The sequence below is a fragment of the Scyliorhinus canicula genome, chromosome 18 (assembly GCF_902713615.1).
Source record: "Scyliorhinus canicula chromosome 18, sScyCan1.1, whole genome shotgun sequence".
Classification (NCBI taxonomy): domain Eukaryota; kingdom Metazoa; phylum Chordata; class Chondrichthyes; order Carcharhiniformes; family Scyliorhinidae; genus Scyliorhinus; species Scyliorhinus canicula.
Genome location: NC_052163.1, coordinates 16046726 through 16063109, shown reverse-complemented (window position 1 = coordinate 16063109; position 16384 = coordinate 16046726). Strand labels below are relative to the sequence as shown.

The 16384-nt window shown below is 45.3% G+C and overlaps 1 protein-coding gene across 1 annotated transcript in view; it reads left to right on the top strand.

Annotated features, from left to right (window-relative positions):
* The window catches only part of LOC119953684 (dynein heavy chain 17, axonemal-like), an 821504-nt gene that overhangs the window by 590670 nt on the left and 214450 nt on the right, over positions 1–16384 (top strand). The window contains 2 exon segments of the mRNA XM_038778213.1: positions 1575–1722; positions 5686–5777. Coding sequence (XP_038634141.1) covers positions 1575–1722; positions 5686–5777 — 240 coding nt within the window.

The window sequence follows — 16384 nt, the reverse complement described above, 5'->3', positions numbered from 1 at the left end:
TTTTTATAGAGATGAAGATAATTGTTTTCTCTCAGGGGGTAGTGAATCTGTGGAATTCCTTAGTGCAGAGATCTTGATCTCTTCAAATGGCAAACTAGACTCGGTGGGCCGAATGGTCTACTTCTGTCCCTACATTTTATGATCTCATTTGAAATATTTATGTATTTTCAACTTATTTTAGCATATCTCTTGATTGAATTATATCGGCCGCCTGCCTGCTCAATTCCAAGTCCATTCATATCTTCCTCTAGCTTCTCCCATTTACCTCGAGTCTCCTACCTTCATCAGTTTTGTATGACATGAAAATTTTGCCTAGAACAAACTGCTATAATAGTTTTAAAAATTTACTGTGTAGACAATTTATCACATTGTAGTACCTTCGGAACTGGGAACTGGAAATGGGAGCAGGAGTAGGCCATACGACCCCTTGAGCATGCTACATCATTAAACTGTTTTCCCACAGTGTCACCCATATCCCTTGATATCTTTAATAACTAGAAATATATCCATCTCATATTCAAAGACTGAGCATCCACAGCCATCTGGGTTAAAAAATTTCAAAGGTCAGACTCATGGAATCATAGAATTTACAGTGCTGAAGGAGGCCATTCAGCCCATTGAGTCTGCACCGGCCAGATTCACTGCCCTCTGAGTGCAGAAATTTCTCCTTGCCTCAGTCACCACTTATTATGAGACTATGCCCCCTGGTTTATGATGCACCCTCTTTCCCCCCACTGCGACCAGCCAGGGAAAACATTTTTCCTACGTCTACCCTGGTGAACATTATAAAAAATTTCTATGGTCAATTAGTTCTAAACTTGTTAGAATACAGGCCTAATTTCCTCAGCATCTCTTCACAGAATAATCTGACATCCCAGGAATTGGTCTGCTGTACCTTTGTTGTGCTTGCTCAATGCCATTTATATCCTTCTGAGATAACCCTTACGAGGACCACAGGGAATCGCTGATTGATCTCCCCATGGACTTCTTAGAATACGAGTTCCCATGGTGAGCGGGCAGAGGCCTATCCAGTTGGAGTTCATTCGCAGGATCTTTAAATATAGCTCTCAGACCTGGACCAGCAGTTCCCAATAGAACTGGGCTGAGACGTTTGTTTTATGTGCCACAGTAGCGGCTTCATTTTCAACTCGAAATAAAACAGCTTTTCACTTTGCGCCTCCTGGAAGTATTAAACCTTCCTTAGGTAAGGAGACCAAAACTGCACACACTACTCCAGGTACAGTCTCACAAAGGCCCTACACAATGGCAACACTGCTGCATTACTACTGTACTCAAATCCTTTTGCAATAAAGCCCAACACACCACTTTCCCTTTTAATTGTATGTTGCACCTAAATATTAGCTTTCAGTGACTTGTGAAGAAGGGCACCCAGATCTCTTTGGATACCAATACTTCCCAACCTTTTCCTGTCTAAGAAATAGTCTGCAGTTTTGTTTTTCTTACCAAAGTGGATAACTTTACATTTTTCTGCATTATATTCCATCTGCCATGTTCTTGCTCATTTTGTCGCATAAATAATTAGAACTGATGCTTTTTATGATCTTTTATTTCAGCGTCATTTCTGTGTCTTCGCTGTGAGTTTCCCAGGACAAGATGCACTTCACTCCATCTTTAGCATCATACTTTTTCAACACTTAACTGGTCGAAATTTTCCATCAATAGTGATAAAATTCCATACACAGCTGGTCACTGCAGCCCTTGGTTAGTGCATAAGGTTACACAGTAAATAAACCCTTATTATTGGTTCAAATTCCTAATTGTTTATCAGTTGGTACTTATGAATCCCTTTGAGTCTGTTAATTCCTCAGTTTCTTAAAAAAATTCTGTATGAAATATGTCTCATTGTAATGTGTTCATATGAACTCGAAATTTATACAATTTAGTGATATTAGATATGGGAATTAATATACATGTCCTAGTTTCTGTTGAATAACACTTAGTTATGCTTTGCAATTTTAAACTGTGGAATAGAACATAGAACAGTGCAGCACAGAACAGGCCCTTCGGCCCTCGATGTTGTGCCGAGCCATGATCACCCTACTCAAACCCACGTATCCACCCTATACCCGTAACCCAACAACCCCCCCCCCCCCCCCTTAACCTTACTTTTTAGGACACTACGGGCAATTTAGCATGGCCAATCCACCTAACCCGCGCATCTTTGGACTGTGGGAGGAAACCGGAGCACCCGGAGGAAACCCACGCACACACGGGGAGGACGTGCAGACTCCGCACAGACAGTGACCCAGCCGGGAATCGAACCTGGGACCCTGGAGCTGTGAAGTATTTATGCTAACCACTATGCTACCGTGCTGCCCTATGTAGAGAAGATATTTCCAGTGGTTGGAGAGACTAGATCATCATGGAATTTACAGTGCAGAAGGAGGCCATTTAGCCCATCGAGTCTGCACCGACTCGTGGAAAGAGTACCCTACCCAAGGTCAACACCTCCACCCTATCCCCGTAACCCTACCCACCACAAATGAAAATCGCTTATTGTCATGAGTAGGCTTCAATGAAGTGAGTAGGCTTCAATGAAGTATGTTTTTATTTCCAAAAGACATTCATAAGATGACAAATAAAATGTTTCCACACAACATAGTGGTGGTGTGGGAAATGTGTGCATGGAAAGGGAATTGGCTAATTCACAGGAAGCACAAGTTGGTATAAATGGGTCATTTTCAGATTGTTAAATTGTATTTAATGGGGTGCCATAGGGATCAGTGCTGAGGCCTCAACTATTCACAATTAATTTTCATGACTAGGCTATGAGGACTTATGTACTTCAATACAATTTTGTTGTTTTTGTATCTGGTGTACTTTTACCCTTTTGCTGAATCTTTAGTTTGTTCACCAACATTTCTCAAGAGACTGGCCAATTGCTGCTACATTAGCAGTCACAGGTAACAATCTTTGTCTGGATGAGAATTGTTTGGTTGTTCCTGTAGTGCTCCATCAATTCGAAAAGGAGGACCAGTTCTTTATGTAGGATCAGCATCACCTTGGGTGATAATCTTGTTGCTGTCATTACCCAAAGAATTGAGACCATAGACCATATCACCCCTTCATGAATATATGGAAGTTCATTGACCTGATTAATACTATGCTTCACCCGATGCACCGGCATTTACATTACATCTATGTATTTACATTGTATACCTTGTGTTGCCCTGTTATGTATTTTCTTTTCATGTACTAAATGATCTGTTTGAGCTGCTCGCAGAAAAATACTTTTCACTGTACCTTGGTACACGTGACAAGAAACTAATCCAATCTATCTGCTTTCTTGCAATGATAAATGGTCATTTATTTTCAGTAATTATACAGGATTTACCAGCTGTGGTATGGGACCAACGTTTTGTGTGAATTATCATTTTTATTTTGCATTTTTCTGCTTGCTGCTTAATGAAAATGTTTACCTTTTGATAATGATGAAACCCCAAAGATGATATATTTGTGAAATTTGGTGTATCTTTAGTATTATGGGACTCCTCCTCCTCCTCTCGTCCCCACCTCTAGTTAAACAAACAAACCTCACCCTGATTGATTTTGAAGACATAATATCAATGTTTCCCCTGAGCTGTACAGCCTTGTCACCATGCAACAACTTGAAAGACCCAGCGTAGTTCATCCACAAGTTGGTCCCTTGCACAGCCTTGCAAAAAAAACTTAAGTGACTGGGTATTTAAACTGCCCATGCAGTCAAAAATAAATGATATGATACATTGTTTAGGATAGTTTGAGTAATTTTGGTGGCCTCCTCAGCCTCTACCATTATATATACACAGAAGAGAATGCAAATTGCCAGTTTCAGGAATTGGAGATTTTTGATATTTAATGGCTTTAAGAAAATACACAATTTTAAAATTTGTGTTATATCCCATTATCTATTACAGATGTTTTCTAGACTTAAAACTTTACAAATCACTCTCCTCCATCACCATATTGTAACTAAATGCTAGGCGATGAATAGACATCTTTGGCTCCCCAATGTTCTATGGTTCAAATGACTGATACATGTGAAACATATGAATATGATTCCAGTAAACTCACCGAAATCTGGCCAAACATATTGAAACTCTGACAGGAAATGTAGAGCTGTAAAACTATGTGGATACATGGTGGAGTACGCCATTTCTTAGTACCCTGCCACTTTCTCTGCCCTCCCTCAATTGTCTGACTTACACAAAAGATTTGAAGAGCAGGAAAATACAGCCATTATCTTCATAACACTCACAATTTAATTTTTATAAGGACAAGCAGTTAGAGAAAGTAAAATAAAGGCCTATTTCCATCATATAGGCTGTTTAGCACAGGGCTAAATCGCTGGCTTTGAAAGCAGACCAAGCAGGCCAGCAGCATGGTTCAATTCCCGTAACAGCCTCCCCGGGAACAGGTGCCGGAATGTGGCAACTAGGGGCTTTTCACAGTAACTTCATCTGAAGCGTATTCGTGACAATAAGAGATTTTCATTTCATTTCATATAGCATTGTTTTGCAAGACACTGCTTGTATTTTCCCTTCTTTTCCTTCCTGACAATCAGTTGAATTGGCATCCTAGAGATGGGTAGCAGGAGGGGAGAAATGCCCTGCTCCGCCTTGCCCGCCTCTTGACTAACGCATAATGAGGCTTGACTGAGAGCCCAACAGCAATTAAACTGATAAAACATGGAAATTCCATGATTGACAGCTCTGAGTCTTTGATCTATTCTGCCATTTGCATAATGTGTATTTACACAAGACAAATCGGTTTTGAGTACATGCAGTTTAAGCTAATAAGACTTTAAAGGATCTGGGTGATTGACGCTTTTATAGGATTTCAGTGAAATTACATGTTTTGAGAAAGTAGAAGTGTTGACTAACCTTTTTTGAAAGCATTGATTCTGTACAAATTGTATGGTAGGTGGATGGGCATTGAAGTGCCTCGGCTTTGCATGCAGAGTATGAGGACCATGGGGATGGGTGGAAGGGCATAACTTGGCATGGAGACTGTGAGGAGCCATGGGGATTGGTCGAGGTGCAAAGCTTAGAGAATATGAGGAGCTTGGGTCAATAGAGGGTCATAGCTTGATTTGGAGAAATGAGGGGCCAAGAGGACTAGGTAGTGGGCATAGCTTGACATGGAGGGCATGGGTGAGACTTTTTGAGGATTCCCTCATCCAGAATGGGTTCATGACACCTCTTAGATGCCGGGGACCACAACTCCTTTAAAAGTTAGCCCAATTCCATGAAAATTGTGGAGGTCTTGGACATGCCTATCACCACAATGGGGCCAACCATTTTGAGAGTGCAAGATGTGAACTCACAACCCTCACTCGTAATGCACCCTGGTGAAAACCCAGGGCACTATGAATGGTGTCGGGAATTGGGTTCTAGACTCCATTTTTATACCTCTATGGAGTCTCCCTAACTCCATGCAAACCCAATCCAACTTTCCATTGTCTATCCTATTCTTGTCTAAAACTGGACTTTTTGGTCGTAGGCTCTTGCTTGCCATCAGTTTGCATTGAAACTCATATCATTTCCCCATGGAATTGAGGTGTCTGTTGAAGTGGTCACAATTGTCCAGTTAATTAGATAATTAGAACTATTATTTTAAATATTTCAAGAGCAACATTATGATATTTCATCATTGTTTTTTGAGAATTATTTTTTTAATCAACAGCCTTGCACCAGAAAATTACAGCATCTTACCTACCAACTGCCATAAAATTTCATTACATATTCAACTTGAGAGATCTTTCCAACATATTCCAGGTACAGTATTGTTTGTTTATGCATTTCTGTTGAGTTTGTAATTCGAAGGAATGACTAACTGTACAGTGATTTGCAAATGAACTGCACTGCAATAATTGAACAAAATGTTCAAAAGCTTCCACCTTGGATGTAAACAGTCATCTGGGTACATTTAACATTGCAAGAAGTGTTTTTTTAAATCAAATTTCTGCATATTGTCAAACATATGCCAGGACTTTCCATTCCCATTTGCAAGAGGAATTATGGAAAATGACATGAGAATGTCAAAAATCGGTTTTATGGCATCATAAAACCAGGTCATGAAACCAGGGATTGAAGTGAAACTCTACTGAAATGTGCATTCCCAAATGAGGAGGGAGGCGTAGTAAAGACATATTTGGAATCTTTCAATCACAGTGCAGGGAAGCAGGAAATTAAAGCAATGATGCTCAGTCATGCAAGATTAATCCTGCAGAGTGGCACTAATCAATCACTTGGTATAACCCCTTGTTCGCGGTGTGGAAATTGCCACAAGTCATAATGAAATCCAAAGCAACTGGACAAGCTTCAGAAGCCTGTTAGAAAGCTAGCATTAGACTGTTCACTGAAGAGAAACCTCTGATTCCCCCACCCCGCCATCAAATCAGCAAATCAATAATCCAGACGTAATTTTTAAAGGCTGCCCCAGTGCACAAGTAGCAAACCAGGAAACAATCTTCACCCAGGTGCACCCCCAATGGTAACACATTGTCCAATTAGAATTGACTTGTTTTTTGGAATCAAAACAAAGGTTTGGGAAAGAACTGCTCTCTGGTGCATGCTCCATGGGAGAACTTCAACCAACTCAGAGTCCCCTGTTTCTCATGTAGTAAAAGTTGTTGCTCCCTTTGAAATTTGGCATTTTTGTTTGTCCTGATGAGTGCAACATGAAAAGCTTCCACAGCATGTCTCTGACCAGGATTTCCGTTCTCATTACTTTCGGACTGGTTCATAAACAGGTGCATAAAGTTTTGTGAGTAGGCGACGTGAAAGATTGCCACAATAGTACCTTCAGCGGTGAGCTGCATTTCCTGCCATTCAATGTTAGGAACCTCATTATCTGGCTCATAAGGCAGAATAATACACCCCCATCAAATAATCCATCCACTGCTACCTGATGTCAGAATGGCGCAAATCATGACTGACTTCAACATGCATGCACCTGGTGAACACCCTTGTGAGGATACCTTAAGAGGTGAGCGCAGCATTGTCATTCACAGAGTGGCTCCGTCTATTAAGGGGGCTGACTAAGGGGTACCGGCTCTGATTTGGGGGTGACGAGCCTTTCACTCGGGGGTGACCATGCTTCCAGGGTAACACTGGGGGGAGATTGGGGTAACGCTGAAAGGGTCCACGGTCCTAGTAGGAGGGTATGGGGGTTCAGACCTTACAATTCTTGCATATCTACAGTTAATATTGGACGCAGACTCCCGCCGGTTTGTCATCATGAACATCCACAGGAGTTTGTGCATATATACCTGGTTACGTTTGGGGTCTCGTCCTCTATTTTTCAGTATGTGATGGAGAAAATCCTGCAGGGGTTACTGAGGGTGACTGTCTACTTGTACAATGTCCTCATCACTGGGGTGTCCGACCAGGAACATCTGGTGAACCTGGCCGAGGTCCTCCGGCGTTTTACGTGCCCCCAAAGTCACTTATTTGGGATACCGAGTGGACCAGAACAGGTTGCACCCTGTAGAGGACAAGGTGCAGATGATAAAGCAGTCCCCTGTCCCCGGCGGCCAGACCACTCTTTCCTCTAATTAGTGAATTATTATGGGAAATTCATCTCAAATCTGGCAATCCTCCTGTTTTGGATTACTCAAAGGGTTCTTTGTGATTCAAACACTATATAATGAAGAGAACAATGACAGAAGTTTGTCTACTCTACTTTATTGATAAGAATAATATGATATAAGAATAAAGAATAATATAAGATGAGAATACAACATAAAAGTCTCTTGGCCATCAGCTTGTCAGTGACCCTGGTATCGACGGCGGCTTCAAGGTTCAGCTCCTCGATCCTTTTGCAACTCAGGTGTGAGGTGATGTCCAACGAACAAGCAAAAAGGCCTCATATTTATACAATATAGTGAATAAGCCTAGGAGAGGTAAGCAGCTGGAAAAGTCAGCAAGATGTAGGAGAACGCCTGAGTCTGGACACCTGTCACTTTATGTCCCAGTCAACATCCTGGCCCTGGAAGGCTGCCAAGTATCCTCAGTGGATAGAATTAACCCATCCCTGACACTTCTTCAGTCCTCTCCACCTCTTGCAAAAGAAGGATCAACCGTGGGACTGGACACCATGTCAAGAGCGGGCATTTAATGCAGTGAATGGCAGCTGTTGTCCTCAAAACTATTATCGCACCTTGATCTTGCCAAGTCACTGCTGTTGACATCTGACGCGTCTCCTTATGGGGTGGTTGTGGTCCTCGCCCACAGCATGGCCGATGGATTAAAACAATCGATCGCATTCGCATCCTGCACATTCACCAACGCTTAGCGCAATTATGCGCAGATCAAAAAGGAATGATTGGCGGTCGTGTTTGGAGTCCATAAGTTCCATCAATACGTTTCTGGGCATACTTTCACCACTGTCTTTCTGCACTGCCCATAAACCGATTCTGGGCTTTTTCAAAGAAGACTACAATTTCGCCGATCGTGTCCGCCAGGATCCAGCATTGGCCTCTATTGCAGGGGGCAAATGAGTACAGTTTGGAACACCTGGCGAGAAGATCTCGCATACACACACGCACAACTGCCGATGCCCACCTCCGCGGAGGACGTGGTGGCTGCACTCCACTTTATGGATTGATTGCCAGCACAGGGAATTATCTAATGATTTCCAATATTCCGGAACTCAGCATGAAGGTCGGTGTCCTCCTTTGGGGGACCAGAGTGGTTGTCCCACCTTGCTACAGGGCTTCATAATGGACACCCGGGTGTGTTCATGATGAAGATGCTCGGCCGCAGTTACATTTGGTGGCTGGCATCGGTACGGATATAAAGAAGCTGGCACAACGATGTGGGTCATGACAGGAGCACCAGAAAGCTCCACCAGCAGCACTATTACACCCTTAGGAATGGTCGGACCGACCACGTTTGGCCTTCACATAGACGTCTGGTCCTTTTCAGGGATCGATGTTCCTAATCATTGTAGATGCATACTCAAATTGGTTCGACATCCACAGGATGCAGGCAACAACCCGCAAGGGCAACTGTAGACTGCCTCAACTATACCTTCAGCACTGTATCCCGGAGGTACTGGTCTCCAACTACGGAGTTGCTCTCGCGGAGTTAGAGGTATCACCCGGCCTCAAACAGACTGGCCAAACGAGTGGTCCAAACATTTAAGAGGGGGATGAAGAAGCTGACCAACGTAACCTGGGAAACCCAATTGGCCAGTTTTCTGTTTAGTTGCAGGACTACACCGCATGCGACCACGGGGGTTGCACTGGATGAGCTACTCATAGGGCGTCACCTCTGGACATAGTTAAGCTTGGTCATTCCGGACAACATGTAGAATGTCCAGCAGGGTAAATAGCAGTCCAAAGCCAACGCGGGACGTGGAGGATGTTCCTGGGGATGCAATCTACATTCGAAATTTCGGCAATGGAGCCTGGTCGATGGCCAGGAGATTGCGATGGCTGATGCCGTTTTCCCTGATTCAAACTCACTCCAACGTGAATGTCCAGCCATAGGAACATGCAGATCCGTGGCCATCGACACATGCGCTGATAGTCGTGCCCGCTCCTACTCCAACACCAGCCTTACCGGGCCAGCCTCGTCACACGGTGCGGAAGCATCACTTACCGATCATGTATGCGCCTCCTTTAATGCCGGAACGCCAACACCAGGCAAAATAGACAAAGGGTCCCACGGATCAGCAAGACGGCATGGACATTTCTCAGGAATTTGGGGGGCTGTTATGGTCCTTCTGGGAAGTAAGGGAGTGTGCACCATCCGATGCCCATGAACTCATAACGAGAATGAACTCCCCTGGTAATTGGGAGTAGTGCTTCCCTCTTAACAGGAAAGGTTCGACAGTATACAGTATGGAGGCTTGTTTAGCACAGTGGGCTAAACAACTGGCTTGTAATGCAAAGCAATTCCCATACTGGCCTCCCCGAACAGGCGTCAGAATGTGGCGACTAGGGGCTTTTCACAGTAACTTTGTTGAAGCCTACTTGTGACAATAAGCGATTATTATTATTATTAAAAATCCCGGCCTGGGTGCAAGCTGAGCAGGGGATCCTTCGGGGTGTGCGAGTTTAGTTGGGTAGCTTAATAAATTTCATTTTTGCATCCTATTGTGCATCATATGAATGCTTCCCGCCTGTCGGATTTTACACTTTAATGAGGTATATCTGGGTGGCCTCCGCCCCCGTTCTGGGAAGTTCATACTTCACGTGTCCCACGGGAAGATTTACAATGGTTTCATGGTCCTCGTGGGTTATGTCACCCTTCTTCCACAAAGGTTCCCCGCTAGCCAACAGTGGGGGATTTGTGCCGCTTCGCCCGGGATGTGCTTCAGCTTGCGGCGACTCTGGGTCGGGAGGTGTTGGTTCATTGACCGCCTTTTTCTGGCCGATCTCCGAAGTGTTACCACTGGCACCTTGGTTCCGGAGACACCGTCTGTCTGCATGGATACTTCCGTGTCTATTTCCGAGGCGAAGTCATCTGCAGCCTGCTGGACCGTGCACTTGGATAGGATGCTTGGATATAGACGGTTGGGAGCCCTGGCTGAAGGGCGGTTCCTGGCATGGAGGGGAAGTCAGTGCTGTCGGTTGGATCTTGTGAAGCATGGGCTCCTGCTTTGGAGCCTAGTCCTATTCTCTCCAGCACAACACCTGGGAGCCAAAGTACACCATCTCCAAACTTGTGGGCATAGACCGCGTCCCCTGAGTGAAACTGCAACTCTGACATCCTCTGGTCGTGCACCACCCGCTTCACCTCCACTTTCCTGCCGAGGTTCGGAAACGTGAGGCTCAACCGGGTCTTTAGCCCATCAGCGGTTCTGCAGGGGTGATTCCTGTCATCACGTGTGGCATAGTTTGACAACAGTGGTTTGTTTTCTTATGCCCAATTTGAAAGTTTGGACGCCATGAAAAGCCCTGCAAAGTCTGCGTGCAATCAATGGGCGATCCGACCATTCCCATGAATGAAGGGAGGCCGCTAGCGTGAGCTTCTGATGCTCATGGCATGCTGGGCAACTACGTACGGCCCTCTCAATGTCCCATCAATACTGGGCCACCAGACATAACTGGGGGCCAATAATTTCATTTTACAGGCATCCATGTGTCCACTGTGTAGGTCTTTCAGCAAGGACTCCTGATCTGCCGGGTGATTACGATGAAGCTCCCCACAATACGACACTGCTCTCCGTGTTAAGCTCAAAGAGCTTCTGGGCAAAAGACTGTATGGCTACAGGATGGATCACCTCCATTCAGTCACTCGAAGGAATGTGGTGCAGTTTTGCCAGTCTCCGATCCTGAGTAGCCGTCACTGGCAAGGTATCCATAAAGTTGAGTTGCCACTGCATGAAATTTAGAGCTACAACCATTTAATCCAGCATTGGCGGGGATAGGGAACATATATGGGTATTGATAGACGACTGAGAGCACAGCATGGGCAATCTGTGTACCTGGGCGGTGTTGAAATGAACATTCACACGGTGAGTAGAAGCACCCAACACTGAATTCTAGCTGATGTGATGGGTGGGATTTCCTTATTCTCCCTAAAAAGGCCAAGAATGGGCTTGTAGTCAGTCACAATAGAGAAGTGCCTTCCTTAAACATAGTGGTAGAATTTCTTGACTCCAACTATTACTGCCAAGCACTCATTCTCGATTTGAGCATTTTGTCACTCAGCATCCGCCAGGGTCCTCGAGAAGAAAGCAATGGAGTGTTCCATGCCACCGTCCCGTCTGTGTGCCAGCACCGCCCCAATGCCATATGAGAAGGCATCGCATGTTAGGATTAACGGCCAAGCTGGGTCATAATGAGTGAGGAGTTGTGTTGATGACAGATGCCCTTTTATTCTGCCCAATGCTTTGTTTTGTGCAGGACCAGATTGGGTTAGCAGCCGAGAAGTAGTGAGCTGCCTTTTTTCTTCTGTGAACGCCACCTCCTGCACCACACCCACTCCTGGTTCTTTGAGTAAATTGTACAAGGAGGAGCCAACATAGTTACAAGGCCCGGGATAAACTTCCCATAGTAATTTATGAACCCCAGGAATCAACGGAGCTCTGTTTCACTTCATGGCACTGGGGCCTATTGGATGGCCGCATTTTATCTTCAACTGGGTGGAGACCAAACTTCATGCGATAACCCAAATAGGTCACCTCGGGTGTGAAAATACATTTTTCTCTGCGGAGGCAAACTCCGGACTCGATGGAGCACCTTGTCCAGGTTATTCAGGTCCTATTCAGACATTCCCATGACCAAAATGTCATCCAGATAGACCGTTATGCGTTGTAACACCTGCAGAATATTCTCCATCACTCACTGGACAATTGCGCAGGCTGATGACACAAGAAATGGCAACCTTGTATATTCACACAGCCCACTATGTATGTTCACCGTCATGTACTGATGAGACTGGATCCAGCACAGCTGGAGGTACGCATGGCTCACATTGAGTTTTGTGAACCAGTGACCGCCGGGCAATTTGGCATATAGATCCTTAATCTGCAGCATCAGATCCACCAGCCCAACTTGGAGGCCCTGTTCACCATTAATTTATATATATTTTTTTAATGTTTTTATTGAAATTTTTCATTATACCGTTCTGTGGATCGGCTACAATATATAAGAACTTTCCATTGGCATCGGCCAAGGAGGAGTCCATCGTCTTATGTATAAAGTGATTCTGCTGACACTACAACACAACAACATCAATACAGTCAGGGTGGTGGCCACTATGGAGGCCTTGGTGCAAGATTTTTGTCCTGTGCTGCTGCAGGACATGCATGCCATGGTGCAGGCTCTTTCTGTGATCCATCACTGCCAATGCCAGAGGACGGTGGGTCTTCTCAGCCAGATTCCAGCTGCCCTTCTGTCCCAAGGAGGAAGCCAGGAGCCCTCTACACCCACAGGGAGACCAGCTGCTTCATACCCCAAGATCATCCACCCAGTGACTTTGAGAGTGTCCTGCCCAAATTTCCTCTTCCTGTGATAGCTTCAGCTCCAGCTCCACAGGCTAAAGAGGATGACATTCCCACGCAGCAGAGCCCCAAAAGCAGCCCAAAGCCTTCCGGAGATCATCACAGACACAGGGCATGGCACAGAGCAGGCTGCCTCCACCTCTAATGTGGATGCACAAAGACGCTGTACATAATGTTCACCTCTATAAATAACTCTAATTCAACCCTTTCTATGGCTTCTTGTTCTGATGAGCTGTATTCCTGTTGGTCCGAACTGAAAACTGGATTCCTGAAGCAGAAAAAAAGCACCGTGCTCAGTCCAGGGCTTCCTCCGTGTACTTTGTGCAAGTGTTCCAGCATTTTGGTGGCATCCCTTCAAAGTGGCTGAACATATCAGTCATGCATGTTTCTCATAGTGAATGAGGATCTCTTCCACAATGAATAGAGCTAGCATCACTCATTCCAGTCATTGTCCATGTGCGCGCTCTGCACCTTTTGAGGTGTGATGCCCCCCCTCCCCCCATCTCGTTTGCCTCAGGGTCACAGCTCATGAAGGATGCTCTAAGATCAGCCGAGTTGGCACTTTCCCCATTGCATCGCTATGCGATGACCCTAGTCATTGAGAGCAAGCGAGCTGCCATCAGTCAGACAGGAATCAGACATTCACAGAAGCACTGTGAAGATCTATGCACTGTCCCTATTGATCTCATCATCCTCCTGCAACATCGGGACTAGGGGCACTCACTAGTTTTGTGAAATTCATTCTCCGCTCAGCTTTGCGTACAGGTCCTCGATATGAGGGGCTGTATTGTTCCAAACGTGAAATTCAGTTCACCGTCATCTTATAGTCCCCGCAGAGATGCACAGAACTGTCTGGTTTAAGTACTGGCTCAACCGGGGTGGCCCAATTGGATTTCTGTGTGGGGAAAATGATCCCTAAATGTTTGAGCCGGTCCAATTTGGCATCAACTTTTGGCTGCAATACGTAGGGGACCGGACAGGCGCAGCAGTAACAAGGCTGTACCTTCAGGTCTACGTTGATTTAGATCATAGCCCCTTTGTCCCCAGTCTATCTGCAAAGACCTCAGGGAACCCTTCAGGACCGTGCGGGTTCATGCAACATACCCTCTGCCAGTTGAGTTTCAAATGGCGCAAACAGTCTCAACCCAGCAAAAATGGTCGTCCACCATGGACTACCACCAATGGTCGGACTGACACCAATGGTAGGTTAGCCCATTTTCACCGGTACCTGGGCGATGCCCTCAATGGCCAATGGTACTTTGGCGTAGGTGGCCAACTTGGCCTCGGTGTCACGGAGAGTCAATGTGTGGAGGCTGGTGCTGATGTACTTATCCAGCTCCATGTCGATGGTGTACCCAGTTACCAAAAGGGACACTCAAATTAGGGTGACTCGGGGTGCCGTTAGACAGTGGAGTTATTGGCAGGGGTCCTCCTCGTGATCATCACCATAGCATGCCCTGTCACACGGGGGGGGTGGGGCAGAACCATTTAGTGGCAGGTGGACTGGTCATTGCATGGCCCTCTGGACCTTAGACCTGGACATCTATCTGGGTACATCTGCTCCGTGGATTTGTCCCTGCACCCTATGCGGCAGCGGCCACCACCTTTTGGGCCTACACCCCACTGCCAGGTCTTCCGGTCCTCTGGCCGTGATGAATCTTGGCGGTGTCTTCCAGAGTGCCCCAGATTCAGTACCGCAATTTCTTAAAGTTCTTGACTACCAGCTCAGTGCTCTCGCGGAAGACAGCAATATCAATTGCCGCTCCAAAGTCAGCTGGGTTTCAGTCAGCAACTTTCCGTGTAGCGGCGTCCTGGATCCCGCAGACAAAATGGTTGTGAAGGGATTCGCTCAGGGCCTTGAAAAATATTAAGGTAGATAATACCCCAGGGCCTGATGGGATCTACCCTAGAATACTGAAGGAGGTTAGAGAGGAAATTGCTGAGGCCTTGACAGAAATCCTTGGATCCTCACTGTCTTCAGGTGATGTCCCGGAAGACTGGTGAATAGCCAATGTTGTTCCTTTGTTTAAGAAGGGTAGCAAGGATAATCCAGACTACAGCCTAGTGAGCCTTAGGTCAGTAGTAGGGAAATTACTGGAGAGAATTTGTCGAGATAGGATCTACTCCCATTTGGAAGCAAATGGACGCAGCATGGTTTTGTGAAGGGGAGGTCGTGTCTCACTAACTTGACAGAGTTTTTCGAAGAGGTCACAAAGATGATTGATGCAGGGAGGGCAGTGGATGTTGTCTATATGGACTTCAGTAAGTCCTTTGACAAGGTCCCTCATGGTAGACTGGTACAAAAGGTGAAGTCACATGGGATCAGGGATGAGCTGGCAACGTGGATACAGAACTGGCTAGGTCATAGAAGGCAGGGAGTAGCAATGGAAGGGTGCTTTTCTAATTGGAGGACTAGTGGTGTTCTGCAGGGATCAGTGCTGGGACCTTTGCTGTTCGTAGTATATATAAATGATTTGGAGGAAAATGTAACTGGTTTGATTAGTAAGTTTGCAGACGACACAAAGGTTGGTGGAATTGCAGATGGCGATGAGGACTGCCAGAGGATACAGCGAGATTTAAATCGTTTGGAGACTTGGGTGGAGAGGTGGCAGATGGTGTTTAATCCGGACAAATGTGAGGTAATGCATTTTGGAAGGTCTAATGCAGGTATGGAATATAGTGAATGGTAGAACCCTCAAGAGTATTGAAAGTCAGGGAGACCTGGGTGTAAATGTCCACAGGTCACTGAAAGGGGCAACACAGGTGGAGAAGATAGTCAAGAAGGCATACGGCATGCTTGCCTTCATTGGCTGGGGCATTGAGTATGTCATGTGAGAGTGCCTTTAAGAATTGGATGTTTAAGAAATGTAACTTTAAGAAATGAAGCTAATCATATTACTGAAGTGATGTCAAGGGCGGGAGATGAGTTCACTTCTGCTTTTTAGGAGTAAAAAGGTCTCAGTATTGAATATAAATCTAATGTGCTTCTGTTTGAATGATTTGTTAAGTCTTTTGGATGTGTAAAGGAACAGTTTGCAGGATTGGGTAGTGTTATATTATTTTCGGGGTTATCTTTGAAGTAAGAGGTGTTAAGAGATCCAATGTTTATTTAAAAGGTGAATTTGAGTTCATGGAATAAACATTGTTTTGTTTTAAAAACCACTTGTCCATAATTGTAATACTGCACCTGCGGAACAAGCCGTGTGCTTCAAAAGCAACAATCCAGTAAAGGTGGGGGTTGGTTGAACTCCATGATACATTTTGGGGTTCTGAAAACACCTCTCCCATAACAGGTATAAGAATTGGCAAGTCATGTTGCAGCTGTATAGAACCTTAGTTAGGCCACACTTGGAGTATAGTGTTCAATTCTGGTTGCCACACTACCAGAAGGATGTGGAGGCTTTAGAGAGGTTGCACAAGAGAT